The sequence below is a fragment of the Pongo pygmaeus genome, chromosome 19, assembly GCF_028885625.2.
Source record: "Pongo pygmaeus isolate AG05252 chromosome 19, NHGRI_mPonPyg2-v2.0_pri, whole genome shotgun sequence".
Classification (NCBI taxonomy): domain Eukaryota; kingdom Metazoa; phylum Chordata; class Mammalia; order Primates; family Hominidae; genus Pongo; species Pongo pygmaeus.
In genome coordinates this window covers 10,648,790-10,665,403 of record NC_072392.2, presented here as the reverse complement: position 1 = coordinate 10,665,403, position 16,614 = coordinate 10,648,790, and the positions used below count along the sequence as shown (strand labels likewise).

The following is a 16,614-nucleotide window of genomic DNA, read 5'->3' as shown; positions in this document are numbered from 1 at the left end:
GTTTTTAAGTCGTTACTGGAGCTAGGGTCACACATAGTAACAATCGTGGTACTTGAGTTTTTTTTTTTTTTTTCAATTTACATGAAGAGAACTGACTTAGGGAACTTTCCCCTGGAGATGAATGCCTTTGTAGTTCAGATCCCAGACCTAACTGCATCCACAGAAACTTTGAGCATTTTCTCATCCCTGAAACATTTTGCACATTTAACAACATCATGGCCTGTGTGTATGTATATTAAAAACTACTGTCATAAGTTTGAATGGTTAAATGTTTGCATCTTACTAGAATTTTTATGTTTGAAATCCCTGCCCCAGTAGCCTGTTTCCTGGAAGTCTTTAGCAATCACATTTGCTATTGGAGGAGCTTTGCTGGCTGGAATGAAGCACGTCAAGAAAGAAAAGGCAGAGAGTAAGTAGATATCATCTGCTCAGCCCTGTATAAAGTTCTTCCTGGCTATGGACTAGCACCTTTTTTGTTGTTTTTTAGCTTTTTGTTTTGAAACAACTTTAGATTTACCAAAAAAATTGCAAAGATAGCATAGGTTCTACATACCTTTCACCCAGCTTCCCCTAATATTAACATCTTATATAACCATGGCACATTTTTCATAACTAAGAAATTTTAAATGGCACACAACTATTAAATTACAGATTGTATTTGGATTTCACTTGTTTTTCTATCAATGTCTTTTATCTGTTCCAGGATCCAAGCTAGGATACCACTGTGTAACAATGTTAAAAGATATACTGTGGTTAGATTTGACTGGGCAAGATGAAATCTGGAGGGCACGAAGATGACTAAGATGCAGTCCAGCCTTTGAGGTGCACACAGCAGGGAAACAGACACAGAAGTAAAGGATTTTACTAGATGCGATTCTGCCAGGCCAGAAGGAAGCTTACCATGTTCTGAGAGCAAAAGCAAGGCCCAGCCTTGAGATTTGAGAAGGCTTCCTAGAGATCAGGCAAGGAGCATAGTGCGGGTAGATATTGCATGCCCTCTGTGGATGAGGGGGAGGTGCAAAGAGCCTGGTCAGGAAATGCCAGGAACTGCTCTGGATTAGCGTCTTGAAATATTTAGAAATTATTTATAAGAACTTTACATTTTAGTGAATATCCTAGGACTTTTAAGATTTGGTTTAGAGGTTTTAGGTAAATCTTTAAAGTATTGCTTAAATCTTTCCGTTCTTTGGAGTCTCTTTTCATAACATTATATACAAAGGTTAATGACTAAATCTGGGAATTCATAGGCTTTAGGAACTTAGCAGTGTTAAGTTTTGTACTGACATACGTATATATATGAGACTCTTTGGCATAATAAGTAGTATTGGTAAGATTTTCATAGTCTAATAAGCAGTAAGTTCCTTTAGTTTCACAAAGAAACAAAAGCTAGGAAAGTTGTGGCGGGAAAATTCTAGAATATGGAAGCTTTTTTTGACTTTAGTTTGGAATTTCAAGTGCAATTCTAACAATTGTTTTATTTAAAAAATGTATTATGAAATAATCTGAAAAGTCTTCCTAAATAATTTGAGAATATTTATTTGCTGACATGTTGCCTCATTAGCTCCAAACACTTTTTGGTGTATTTCCTACAAACAAGGACCTACTCTAGCATAACCACAATACAACCATCAAAATTAGGAAATTGACGCTGATAATTTTGCTGCTGTTCAGTCTTCAGACAATCTTCAGGGTATTGTTTATTTGTTTGTTTTTTGAGACAGAGTTTCACTCCTGTTACCCAGGCTGGATTACAGTTCAGTCTTCCAAGTTTTGCTACTTGATGTCTTTCAGAGCAAAAGGATCCGTTTCAGAACCACACCACCTTGTACCTAGTTGTTCACCTTAGCCTCCTTCATCTGTAACAATTTCCCAGGCTTTAACTGACTCCCATGACCTTGACAGCTTTGACAGTTACAGGAGAGTTATTTTGTAGAATGCCCCTTAGCTTGGATTTGTCTGATGTTTCCTCATTCAGGTCATTCGGGTTGTGTACCTTTGGCAGGAATATCACAGAAGTGATGCTGTATTCCCCTTGCATCTGGTCAGATACCACATAGTACCAGTTTACCATTACTGATAATGTCTCTCCTTGCATTTGGTCAGATACCACATAGTACCAGTTGTCCTATTACTGATAATGTCCAGTTTGATCACTTGATGAATGTGTGTCTAACAGGTTTTCTACTGAAAAGTTACTCATGTAATTAATGGTCTTTTGTGATTTGTATTGATATACGTATACTTACATATTCTGTTCCCCATCACACTATCAATGTATTCATTTATTTATATCTGTGGACTTGTTTGCTGTATATTCATTCAGTTTAAATCCATATTCTCTTTATTTTGATGCCCAAGTTGTCCCAGATTGATCAGCGGGAGCCCCCTTGGAGCAGGCTTCTGTGTCTTTGACACATCTCCAGTATTCTCTAAGTTCTGCTTTCCTTCTGCCACAACAAGAGGTTCCAGCCTCATTTTACACTTTCTTTGCCGCAACCCTGGTATCAGCCATTTCTCCAAAAAGCTGTTTCCTTTTAGTGAAGAATGATATTTAGAAGTCAGGTTCTGGGCTCATGGTTCTTGGAGCGTGTCTGCTCCCTAGTCCTCTCAGTGGACATGGTAAGAAAATAGATGTATTTATGTACATCTATATTTATTTTATATCTATATAGATAGAAGTCCACACTAGTACCTGCAGTGTATTTCCAGTACTACAGGGTTCAGCCTAGCTCTCTTTCTCTCCATAATTGACTCCGTCTCCTATTGTAACTCTCTTGTCTTTAATATATTCATTTATTTCATCAATTTCCTGTGTGTAACTAAGGTCTCATCACCACTATCACCTCCCCACGCAGCTGCCCTCCTTAGCACCCTCAGGATCAGACTCCCTATGCCAGGCCACCCACCGCACCCCACTTGTTCAGACATTCAGCTCTAGGCCACTGCGGCCCCTCCCTGCCCCCAGCATGGACACAGCTAATGGCTTAGGACTGAATTGTTCCTGAAAAAGAAGAAATATTTTTTCCTTTTTTACAACATACCATAGCACTTCATTTGATTTTGTTTTAATGTTCTGTGCTTATTTTTCTGAAAAGATTTTTTTAGCTTCTTGAAAACTGAAACTTTTTTCCACATTTGGTGCCCCCACCCTGAGTAGCATAGTACTGGCCATATGTCAGGTATTTGAGTACCTCTGGTTAAATTGACTTTTTTTTTGGTGTCTATGTTTGTGTCTCCTTAAGCGTTAGAGAAGGAACGGCAGCGACACATCGGCAAACCTTTACTTGGGGGACCGTTTTCCCTCACAACTCATACTGGGGAGCGTAAAACTGACAAGGACTACTTGGGTCAGTGGTTATTGATTTATTTTGGCTTCACTCATTGCCCTGATGTCTGTCCAGAAGAACTAGAAAAGATGATTCAAGTCGTGGATGAAATAGGTAAGAAAGCCATCACTAACTATACAAAGTATATGTTTACTTAATGTTACCAGGTTTGTCACATCCTTGTATTATTGTTAGGTGGGGTTTTGCCGTTATGTGATTTGTGGGAACATAAAATCTCAGCATTTGGCTTGTTTGTTGCTTTGAATCTTGTGACCTTATTCTCCACTGAAAGAAGCTTGTTTTGATGTTAAATGTTAGATCACTTAAAAATGTCAGTGTGGTCTCCCTTAACTCTGCTTTTGTGTCCCTTCCTTTGCATCACTGATGCCGCCATTGCCTCTTCCCCACTGATTCTGACAATTAAATTAGGAAATCTTTGCAATGGTCGGCAGTCTGTGGCATTTTACTAGTACCAGTAAGAAGGAAGGGTGCCTTCTCCATACAGTGAATTATTTCAGGATATTCAGTTCTTATTAACAATTTACCTTCTTGCCCTTGAGATATGGTGGGATTGAAAAAAACTACAGATGCTGGAGTGGATTAAGAGATAAGATAGCCACATGACATTATCCAGGGGAAGAACATTTATGTGCTGGTGCAGGCATTTGATAGGATATGTAACCTTGTGTTATCCACCACAGATACTACTACTGTATATGGGTCTCCTCCTCCTAAAGGCCATCCCTTCTCCATCCCCTTCCCCGTCCTCCTCTTCACCTGAATGTTAAGATGTCCATCTGTTTCCAAAACACCTAGCTGTCCAGCACGTCCTATACTCTCCTGTTATTGCTGGTTTTCTTTGTCTTTTCCCTTAGGGTGTGAATACGGACTAATTGGAACTCTCTTTCAGATAGCATTACAACTCTGCCAGATCTAACTCCACTTTTCATCAGCATTGACCCAGAGAGGGACACAAAAGAAGCCATTGCAAATTACGTGAAAGGTATTTTTTTAAATAATATTTTACATTTATTTAGCCTTAAAGCTTTTGGAATATCAGTTCATTTGAACCTTACAGTGCCTTGTGAAATAGAACAAATGGTATTATCACCAATTTTATGGGTGAATAAAAAGGTGAAGCTAGGAATTGTTATTATGGATAGTTAGTGCGTAAGTAAGAAATGGGTTTCTCAGTTCCTGATGCTCTTTCTATTTTGTCACAGAGAAAGGATTTGAACTTGGCCTTCATGTATCAACTAAGTTAATCGAGCCTTGAGTTGAGAGTAAGGACACACGGCTTCTAATTCAGCGCCGTAACTCATTCTCTGCTTTGTAAAATTAGAACAAACATATATTCTGGAAGTATGTTCATTGGGAGATGAAAGATGAATAATTAAATATAAACATATTTTGAACTCAGTGCATGTTTTATAAATTTAAAACATTTACTGTTAACAGGCCGGGCATGGTGGGCCTGTAATCCCAGCACTTTGGGAGACCAAGGTGGGTGGATCACCTGAGGTCAGGAGTTTGAGACCAGCCTGGCCAACATGGTGAAACCCCGTCTCTACTAAAAATACAAAAATTAGCCAGGCTTGGTGGTGCACACCTGTAATCCCAGCTATTCGGGAGGCTGAGGCAGGAGAATTCACGTGAACCCGGGAGGTGGAGGTGGCAGTGAGCTGACATCACGCCACTGAACTTCAGCCTGGGCAACAGAGCTAGACTCTGTCTTAAAAATAAATAAAACATTTACTATGACAAAATAACTGTTGTTTAATTGACACATAACAGTTGTACATATTTATGGGGTACAGAGTCCCTATCCTCCCCTACCCTTTCCAGCCTCTAGTATCCACAGTTCTTCTCTCTACTTCTATGAGATCAACTTTTTTAGCTTCTATGTATGAATATGAATATGCAGTATTTATCTTTCTGTGCCTGACTTTTTTCATTTAACGTATTAATAGTATCCTCCAGGCTCATCTCCATTGCCACAAATGACAGGATTTCATTCTTTCATATGGCTGGGTAGTATTCCATGACGTATGTATACGCATTTTCTTTATCCGTTCACCTGTTGATGAGTACTGTTGGATTTCATATCTTGGCTATTGTGATTAGTGCTGTGGTAAACATGGGAATGCAGACGTCTCTTCAATATACTGTTTTCATCTCCTTTGGATATATACCCAGTAGTGAGATTACTGGATTGTATTGTAGTTCTGTTTTTAGATTTTTGAGGAACCTCCATACTGCTATCCACAATGGTTATACTAATTTACATTTCCATCAACAGTGTGTGTGAGGTATCTTTGTTCTGAATCATTGTCAGCATTTGTTATCTTTTTGTATTTTTGTTGATAGTCATTCAAATTGGGATGAGATACCTAATTGTGGTTTTGATTTGCATTTCCCTCGTGATTGGTGATGTTGAGCATTTTTTCATATACTTGTTGGCCATTTGTATGTCTTCTTTTGAGAAATGTCTATTTAGATCATTTGCCCTTTTTAAAAATGTTATTTGTCTTTTTGCTGTTGAGATGATTGAGTTCCTTGTACATTCTGGATATTACTCCCTAGTCAGATGAATAGTTTGCACATATTTTCTCCCATTCTCCAGGTTGTTTCGTCATTCTGTTTATTGTTTCCTTTGCTGTGCAGAAGCTTTTTATATTGATATAACCCCATTTGCCTATTTTTGCTTTTGTTGCCTGTGCTCTTGAAGCCTTATCTATAAAATTTTTTCGCAGACTAATGTCCTGAAGTGTTTCCCCTATGTTTTCTTCTACTAATTTTATAGTTGCAGATCTTCCATTTGTCTTTCCTACATTTATATTTGATTTTTGTATATGATAAAAATAGGGATCTAGTTTCATTCTACTACATAGGGATATCCCATTTTCCTAGCACCGTTTTTGAAGAGACTGTCCTTTCCCCAGCTTATGTTTTTGGTGTCTTTGTCAGAAATCAGTTGGCTTAATTTCTCGGTGCTCTGTTCTGTTCCATTGGTCTGTGTGTCTGTTTTTATGCCAGTACCATGCTGTTTTGGTTACTATGGCTTTGTACTATGTTTTGAAGTCAGGTAGTGTGATCCTACCAGCTTTGTTCTTTTTGCTTAAGATTGCCTTGGCTATTAGGGGTGTGTTGTGGTTTCATAGGAATTTTAGGATTGTTTTTTCTGCTTCTAAGGAAGGCATTACTTTCAATGGAGGAATTTCAATCAAACACCTCTGCTGGTTAAAAGCTGTTAGGCACTTTTAAAGACTACAGATTATAGTAGAATTGAGAGTGGATGCTTAGGTTCTAATTCATCTGTGAGAATGGGCAAGTTTAATTTCTCTAGACTCAAGTTTCTTCAGCATATGTGCTTAAAAATCAGGAATCTGAATTTTAATTATGTTAACATTGATTTAGTAACTGGTTAAAAGCACTAAAGAATAGTTTTACATTTATATTTATTATATGACACATTCAAATACGTATCTTCTAAACTTTGAGGTTATTTAAAAATATGTTTTATGAAGGATCTGCTGTATGTATAATTACTTTTAACACATTTATTAAGGTATAATTGACATGCAATAAAGTATAGATATTTGAAGTATATAACTTGTTGACTTTTGTAACTGAAACCATCCCACAGTCAAGAAAATGAACATACCTGTTACCCTCAAAAGTTTTCCTTTGCATTTGTTAATCCCTCCCTTTTTCCCTCCCCAATCTCCCGTCTGCAGAACTGCTTTCTGTTGATAAAGATTAGTCTGCACTTTCTGTGTATCATAGTTCATTCCTTTTTGTTGCTGACTAATAGTTCACCGATGGACATTTGAGTTTTTTGCATTTAATGGCTGTTACAAATAAAGCTGCTAAGAACATTTATGTACATGTTTTTGTGTCGACACATGCTTTCATTTCTTTTGAGTAAATAGGATAGGAATGGTTAGATCATATGGTAGGTGTATTTTAACTTTCTAAGACACTGAGAACCTGTTTTCCAAAATGATATATTTCTGCATTCCTGCCAACAGTATATGAGAGTCCCAGCTCCTCCACAGCATCACCACTCTTGGTGTGGCCAGTCTTTTTAATTTTAGCCACTCTAGTAGGTGCTTAGTGATATCTCATTGTGGTTTTAGCATACATTTTCTTAATGACTGTTAATGTTAAGCTTCTTTTTATGCTCTTATTTGCCATCTGTATTACCTTTAGTGAAGTGTCTGTTCATATCTTTTGACCACTTTTTATGGAGTTCTTTGTTTTCACATTATGTGTATATGTATTATTTATATTCTGGATACAAGTTAGGTATGTGATTTGCAAATATTTTCTGCCAGTCTGTGGCTTGTCATTTCAGTCTCTTAACAGTGCCTTTCAAACAGCAGTTTTCAGTTTTAATGAAGTCCAAATTTATCAGTTTGTCCTTTTAATATAGTGCTTTTGGTTTGGTATGTAAGAAATCTTTGCCTAACCTAAGGTTACAAAGCTTTGTGTTTTCTTCTTGAAGTTTAGAGTTTTTACTACATATACTTAAGCATAATTTATATCTACAGTTTATAGGTTTGTCAGAAATTTGGGCAATAGTATAGTCATTTCATGAAGCAATAAAAACCAGATATTTATGAACTCACTGAGTTATGCACAGTCTTCAATTTAAACATGTGTTATATCGGCAAAAATCACATATTACTAACCAAACCGTAATATCCCCAAATGAGTAGACATTTGAGTTGCTGTACCTAACCAAAACACCAAACTTTATAGTAATTTTCAGCAGAACGTAGCGATTGATGATGTAGTCATTACTAGTTGCATTTTGGGGAGATTTTTAAAACTTTAACTTGGTATTTAGAAAAAAATGCAGTTTCAGCAATTTAGTTTTAAAAAAAGTTTGAATGCGCAGCTAACTCAGGCTTCATTCACCTTTCTCTTTATTTACTCAGAGTGGGGAAAAAAAAGCCTGTCTTTTCAGAATCTGAACAATTTCTCATTTAGAATGATGAGTTCATCCAAAGAACAAAAATTGGCTTCTGTACCTTTAGAAAAAGGAACTGCTGTTGAATGTTGGGCTGTCATTTCAGTAGTTTGATGAATCCAGTTGTTTTAAGTGACCTCTACCAGTTCACTTACATGAATTCCAAAAACTTAATAGCAGATACACGCTGTGAATGATTTGCCCTTGTTTCAGAACTTTGTTATGATTGCATTTTGGGGATGACTAGTATTAATTAATTGACCAGTTTTTTTTTTTACTAGAAGTAAAGAGTAGAACTTGATACCAGTGTTGAAATTATTTGCAGGAAAATAAGATACAGGTATTTTGACCTGGTATGCACTTAGTTGTGAAGCAAATTTTTTTCCCCATATGATGCCATGAAAAGTTATAGTATTTAGTTTATGATAATATTTTTAAGCTTTAGTATATCTCAGAACTACATGTGACTACTTTTTAAAAATCAATTTAAGATGTGATATAAGTGATTAGAAAATATTCCCTCCAGGTCTTAACAAGATAGTCATAAAAGGATTTGACTTATATATTACAAAGGAGAATTTTCATTTGTTCTTTGTGAATTTCTTCTCCTTTTCCTTTGAATCGTGAAGAAATGTTTGGAGACTCACAGGAAGAAAGTGGCAGTAGAGCTGCTTTACAACTGATACATTTTTTGAAGTACAGATGGTTGTTTTACTGGCTTCTCATTTTTCACTGTCTCTCTCATTTTTTATTTAGAATTTTCTCCCAAACTGGTTGGCTTGACTGGCACGAGAGAAGAGGTCGATCAAGTGGCCAGAGCATACAGAGTGTATTACAGCCCTGGCCCCAAGGACGAAGATGAAGACTACATAGTGAGTAAATGTTCCGGTTTTAACCCATGGACCAGCTCCCAGATCCCAAATAGTCATAAGGCTTTCAATGACTGACTGGGCTTCTGAGAAGAGAGAATACCTAAGATTATTGCAAAGTCCTTAGGAATTTTTTTTTTTTTTTGAGATGGAGTCTCATTCTGTCGTCCAGGCTGGAGTGCAGTGGCACAATCTTGGCTCACTGCAACCCCCGCCTCCCAGGTTCAAGCAGTTCTTCTATCTCAGCCTCCCGAGTAGCTGGGATTACAGGTACGCGCCACCACACCTGGCTACTTTTTTATATTTTTTGGTAGAGACGGGGTTTCACCATTTTAGCCAGGCTGGTCTCGAACTCCTGACCTTACCTGCCTCAGCCTCCCAAAGTGCTGGGATTACAGGCGTGAGCCACCGAACCCAGCCTCCTTAGAAATTTTGAATATTTGAAAGGATAATAGAAACATGTTTTTTACTTTTTATTTATTTTCGAGATGGAATCTCACTCCGTCACGCAGGCTGGAGTGCAGTGGTGCGATCTCGGCTCACTTCGACCTCCGCCTCCCGGATTCAAGCAATTCTCCTCCCTCAGCCTCTCGCGTAGCTGGGATTACAGGCATGCGCTCCCATGCCCGGCTAATTTTTGTATTTTTAGTAGAGAAGGAGTTTTGCCATGTTGGCCAGGCGAGGCCAGGGGGTCTCGAATTCCTGACCTCAGGTGGTCTGCCCTGCCCACCTCAGCCTCCCAAAGTGCTGGGATTACAGGCCTGAGCCACTGTGCCCAGCCAGAAGCAGTTTTTTAAAAGATGATTGTTTGATTTATATTCACTGTTCTCATAATTCAATTGCCTGTTTTTCTCTTATAGTGGCATATAGGATTTTAGGGCAATTTAAAACCAGATACTTGGGTGCCATGTTGGAAATAAAGAGAAGCCATCATTTGGAACAACACTTATTTTAAAGAGATTGTATTGGTTCTCACTGTGTCCCCAGTAGAGGTATTAGAAATTGCTCTTTTGGAGAACCAGTTTTAGGCCATGGAGAACTGCATTTTTAGGTTGAATGAGAATTCTGAAAAGCAAAAGATAAAAGGTTTATTTGCCCATTGACTATATGCCTTGGACAGTTAGGTGTTAAATATGTGCTTTTTAATGATAAGGAACAGAAATTGTGTTGTACTTGTGTAGCTCTTATATTAACTATCTTCATATTCATCAGCACTGCCCTAGAAGCCTTAAGGTCATGCCCAAGTTACTGTGTTTCTTTTCTTGTCAGTGGTTTCACAGTGAAGCACCAAAAGGCATTAGCACCACCACTATCCACCAATTTTCTTCTCAATTTGGACATTTTTCTCTTATCACATGAAGAGTCGGCATTGTTTTTTAGCATTATTTCAGTTTTTTTCTTAGTTGTCATACTCTGTTTTTTCTATAATATTGTTTGGGCAGAGTAATCCTAAGAGTCTTTCTAGCTGTGAAGCTGTCTTTGTAGAAAGAAAGATGGCCAAGACCCTGAGTCACTGATCCAGCAGCTCCCCATGGCCCATCCCAAGACTTGAGATACAGAGGGGATAGGATGTCTCACTGCACTGCTTTGTCTCGACAGCCAACTGTGGTTTCTCTGTCCCTTTGAACCTGGAACACTTGTGCCCCTGGAGCCTACAGCCTAAATTAAAAGCTAGCTTCTGGCCCGTTTGCCTTAATTAAGCCTACACAGTAATCTTGTCTTCCAGATGGTGCTGCCTCGTAGCATTAGGGAAACTTGGATTCCTTGGAGTAAAAGATGAGAAAAATGAGCACTTTTCTTTAAGCCTTAATTGTAAGGAAAGTAGAGGGAGCCTCCTCTGTTTTCCTCTTGCCGCTGCTCTAGCAGAATGAGAGAAGAGCAGACAGCCACAGTGGCCAAAAGAGGAAACCATAGGAAAAGGACTTTCCAGACTTCTTTCTTTATCGAGAGTTGTATTAACTGGTTTTGAGTTTATCTGATGATGACAGCAGTAATAGATGAGCTCATCAGTCTGATTTCCAGCATTAAATGAGTTACATTAAATTGTTTAAATGTATACAGTCCTAAACTAGGTAACACTCCATAGTCTGATGCTTAGAACTCATAACTCAGAGTCAGAAAGTCAAATCAGAAAGCAGTTGTACAAATAAACCCAAACAGCCTGCAAAACTTAAATTGAAAACATTCAGTTATATTGACAAGAGATTTTGCTGAATCCAAAGTGCTGCTCACGGCAAGAAGGGGGTTTTGGTCAGACTGCTATCACATACCCAACTCTACTCAACTGCCCCTCTGCGTTTTCTATTTAAAATAGTTTGAAACCTTTAATTGTGTAGCCTGCCTTGCCTGGTTAGTGTTTATTTGGCAAGAATGTATCATATTCATGTCTGCCTGTAACAGCAGCGGGCAGCTAGGTGCCAGTGAGATCATGGAGCAAACACAAGCCTGGGCACTGAAATTTATACCCACAACACAGATAATCCAGAATATGGATATTAACGTTTTTAATTACAAATGAAAACGAAAATATGTAAGTCTTATGGAGACTTCTTGGACCTTGTAGAATGTGTCTTTGGCCCCATTTTGAGAAATACTGGCCTACTGCCATAAGAATTTGACTTTTGATGAGATTCGATGAGGAATTCATTGCTGTACATTTACTAAATCATCCAATAGGGGGAGACACTCTCCAGCTTCTTAGGTTTTTCATTAGTATGACTTCAGTCCCTTGAGGTCACAGATTTTCATCCATAGGATGGTTTGGGAAACTTCTGTTAACATTTAAGGACCTGCAGGAAGTAAGGGGGTACCTTTAAGGTTAACATTGAGATATAATGGAATGAAGTTTTCTTAATCCCAAACAACAGCAACAACAGGCAAGCTTCTGGCTTTTGAGCGGACTCTTCAGAGTGATCGAACTGGGTATACCAAATATTTGGGATTCCATAGAAAGCTGGATCTGCACATTACTGTATTTTATATATATAATACTATATTATTATATAGGTATTAGTTAGAAAATACTTTTGAAAAAAGAATACAAATAGCTTTCAAACCTAAATGTTCAGTTTCATAATAAAAGAAATGTGAATTGTATAATGAGGTAACATTTTTCTCTTGGCTCAGCAGTGGTCAGAAAATCTGAAAATATATTGTCGAAATTGGAAAAGCAGGAAATAAACTGTAGGAGTGAATTTGGAACAGCAGGCACACTCATGCATTGTTGATAGGAATTAAACTCATACACCCTCTTCAGAGGGCAGTTTAACAGTATTTCTCACATTTAAAGTGATACACTTTTTATGCAAGAGATTCTACTTTTTGGACTTCATCCTACAAATACACCCTATGGCATTGTTTTTAAAGAGAAAGAACTGAAAATCCAGTAACCATTTTTTAACTACTGTGTATAATCTAATGTAGAACAATGTCCAATATATTGTTAAATGAGAAAGCAAGTACTGTATAATATATTGTTACTTGTGTATAAAAAAAAAAGTGGTAGTGGATATATACACGTGGTAGATGGAGAGAATTTCTTTGGAAGGATACAGAAGGAACTGGTGGCATTGGTTCCCTCTACGGGGAACTGAGGCACTCTGGGTATGAAGAGGGGGAGGGACATTTTCATTGTATACATTTACTGGATATTCCTTTTCTATGTGCATATATTACCTTTTCAAAAAATAACTCACACTAAAACGTAACTTGCACACTAGAAAAACTGAGTTGCTGCTCTCCATTAGAATTGGAGCTAGAGGCAACATGGTGATAAAAGTTTGTGGACTTTGAAACTGGACAGATTGTAGGTTTTAAAGTTAGGCCTGGCACTTACCAGTTATATAATTTACTCTCTCCAGCCTGTGATATCATTTGTAGAGGAGGAGAATACCTGTTTCATGGCTTAAGATGACATGTGAAAGAATTTGTCAGTTAATGCTAGTGTCCGTTTTCTATACAAGGAAGTACTAGAACTTGGAAGACCTCTATATTAGAATAAATGTCAATGTGCTCTGTCACAACCCAAAGGAATATTGAGGAGTGACCTCTGACAAGTTCGACAGATACAGATAAAACAATATTTTTGTTGTGTACTACAAGGTAATTTATATTAAGAACACTCAGAAAATAAGTCCCACATACTGTAATTTGTTTTTTTTTAACAGAGAATAGAGAAAAGGAAGAAATAGGGAGAAAGAGTGATGTAAGCTACAGAGTAAGGCTTGAAGAGAGAACTGGAGACTTAATTCTGATTTCTGTATCAAATGTATGGAGAAACATAGCCCCCCGTCTTGCTCCTGCAGTAAACTATCCCACAGCACTTGGAATCCAGTTGTTGGCACTCTTTTGGTGTACATTCTTTCCTTATGTGGGTAGGCAAGTGCTCTTTCCATTTGCTATCTTAAGAATGTGTGTATAAAAAATAATACCCTCACAGACATATAATGCGTGCTGGGGTATGTTTGGGAGGTGTCTCCAGTTTGGTATTTGTAATCACATTCCTGTCTTTCTTTGTCTTGCCAAATAGCAATCAAGCCTGCAATAAATTCCAAGGACTCTAAGTGCCAAATCCCACTTAAATTGGATTTTATGGAAGTGTCTAACTAAAAAATCTGATGACTAATCTAAGTTAAAGTTAGAGCTGGGACCGTTTTAGGACTTTGCTGGGAAAATGGATGCTGAGTTTATGATGACTCTGTGGTTGAGGGGGCAGCATTTATGCTCCCGAGGATTTGCTTTCTGGGTGATTTTTAAGATGGCTCCGTGAGTTGGGGGGCGGGGCGGGGAGGGCAGCATTTATGGCTCCTGAGGATTTGCTTTCCAGGTGATGGATTGATTTCAGATAGGATTATCAGTGGAGGAGACAAAAATTTCCTTGGGGAGAAAAATGTTTCTTTTCCTGTTTCTGTTTGAATTACTAATATTAAAACTAAATATTGTTCAAATTTTTATAGATTATTTAAACTAGTGATTAGTTTTCTGATTTCTTCTCATAAAGCATGGTAAGCAGAATTTTGGCAGTAGTGAATGACAACCAGTTATTTCTAAAACATAAAGGAATAAACCCAAGAACTTACTAAAGAAAGCAGTTTTTCACCAACACTTAATTCCATGTGATGTCTCTTTGTAACATGTTTAGGGTCTGAGGAGATACCTTACTCAAAAATGAAGGTATTTTTCAACAAGCATTGCTATTCCACAAACATTGACTGCTTTATGAAAGCCTGCAGCAGCTATTTCTTACAAGGTGAATTCTTTTCTCAAGAGAGTGTGTGGGTAAATATGTTAACGATTAAACCAAAAGAATTTCAGGTTCTAGCTGATGTGACAAGCAATAACCAGTGCAGATGTTTAGGACACAAAAGATTTTAGACAATTTTTGTTAGGAATTTGCTATAATAGACTTAAGGCTATTCCATAAATAATAGATGCTGCAAAGGTTATTTAAACATTAATGTAAAGTTCTCTTATCTTACAGCATACATTCAGTAAAATAAGCAGCTTATTTTGGTAATCTTTGTCACACTCTCCTCCCTTTTCTCTGCAGGTGGATCACACAATAATAATGTACTTGATTGGACCAGATGGTGAGTTTCTAGATTATTTTGGCCAGAACAAGAGGAAGGGAGAAATAGCTGCTTCAATTGCCGCACACATGAGGCCATACAGGAAAAAGAGCTAGCCAAAGCAGTGTTGCTGGATGCAGTATTCTCTTGCTAAGAGGAAGGAAACTTTGTCTCGCAAAGGAGCCTATATAAATATAAACATATATACATGCACTCTACAGAATGGCCTTCATACCATGAGAACATTTCTGTTTTGGATGGGGATGTTACCCTTGCATTCAACCAAAATTGATTCTTGGAACTGTAAAGATTACAACCCAAAGTCTCCCAGGAAGCTGTGGGGAGACCAGAGGACCAAGTTAAAGTGAAGCCAGTGAAGAGCCCACCTGCGGAAGGACACAGCGGGGCGAGGCACAGCCAGTGCATTTCTGCCTGCGAACAGGCTCTCCCCGGCAGCTTTGCTGCCTCTCCATTGTCTTGGACCCTTGCTCAAATAGCTGTGGGACTGAATTTCACGGAAAGGAATATGATTTCCATAGTGCTCTTGCTTGCCTCTTCTTGAGTTCTTTGCTCTTCTGAGTTCATGGTGGCTAATAATAGTCAGATTAGGGTCTCTGCCCTTCAGAGTTGATGCTTGAAAACTTGAGTTTTCCTTATTAATGAATGTCACTATCAGATTTGACTAATGAAGAGGAAATCTATTGTTTGGGGAAAAAAACATCAGTTTGATTTCTCTAGGGGTTCTTTTATGTGATTTTTAGCTAAGTGGTGTGCCAAGTTTTCAGTGACATACCAAATGGAAATAAGAGGATATTGATCACGAGTGTGATGCTGAGTACCTTTCTGCATATACTGGATTGTACTTTGTGTAAAATAAACATACTCAGTTTTGCTGTTCCAACAAGCATGATCTTTTTCATGGGTGATGATTGGGTGCATCGATGGCTGCACACAGTTCTCAGGAAAGAGACCCACAGGCTCCAGCGGGCAGGTGGGTGGGACGCCTGCTGAAGTGCAGGTTCCCAGACCCAGAGCTGCATTCACTGAATCTGCAGTATGATGCAAAGACCTGCTTCCATGACAGATATCCTAGGTGACTCAGATGCTGGCGGACCGGGACCATCCCTTAAGAAAGCGTTTTTTGGGGAAATAACTTCCCTGGCACAATGGCTAATGCCTATAATCCCAACACTTTGGGAGGCCAGGGCCTGAGGATTGCTTGAGGTTAGGTGTTCAAGACAAGCCTGGGCAACATAGTGAGACCCCCACCCCCGCCCATCTCTACCAAAGATTTTTTTGGCATGGTGGCACATGCCTGTAGTCCCGGCTACTCAGGAGACTGAAACGGAGTATCACTTGAGCCCAGGAATTAAAGGCTTCAGTGAGCCATAATCACACCACTGCATTCTAGCCTGGGCAACAGAGTGAGATCCTCTATATATTTCCATGTAGAGATACATAAAACGAATTTAAATAAATTTGACCCTTCTTTTGGTGTGTCAGCCATTGAAGAAAATGATTATTGAGTGATAGAATGAATCTTGGCTTTTGTTTCTAAATTTAACTGCCCTAGAATCCCGGGTTTGGCCTTTTTCTGCCAGAAGCTGCGGCCCTAGGGGCAAAGTTCTCCAAAAGTTTTTCAGTAAATCCTAAGATGCAACAAATATAATGCCTAGATAGACAACAGATTCTTTTTACATGATATGTTTCTACAGGCACATGATAGAGGTCTTGGTTTTTAAATTCTCAATACTTAAACCTAAGTATTTATATCAAAGTAAAAGTATGTGAAAAAAAGAAAACTATGCTAGTTATAGGTGAATAATGTCCCCCAAAATTTATTCATTGAAGCCCTAATCTCAGTACTTCAGAATGTG

At 38.3% G+C, this 16,614-nt stretch overlaps 1 protein-coding gene across 1 annotated transcript in view; it reads left to right on the top strand.

The window, feature by feature from the left end:
* TMEM220 (transmembrane protein 220) overlaps positions 1 to 15,638 on the top strand; it is a 50,292-nt gene extending 34,654 nt beyond the window's left edge. Inside the window, exons 9-13 of the mRNA XM_063656189.1 lie at positions 319 to 409; positions 3,243 to 3,440; positions 4,237 to 4,329; positions 9,058 to 9,173; positions 14,719 to 15,638. Coding sequence (XP_063512259.1) covers positions 319 to 409; positions 3,243 to 3,440; positions 4,237 to 4,329; positions 9,058 to 9,173; positions 14,719 to 14,853 — 633 coding nt within the window. The 3' untranslated portion in view covers positions 14,854 to 15,638. The remainder of the gene's footprint in view (positions 1 to 318; positions 410 to 3,242; positions 3,441 to 4,236; positions 4,330 to 9,057; positions 9,174 to 14,718) is intronic.
* The last annotated feature ends 976 nt before the right edge of the window (positions 15,639 to 16,614 follow it).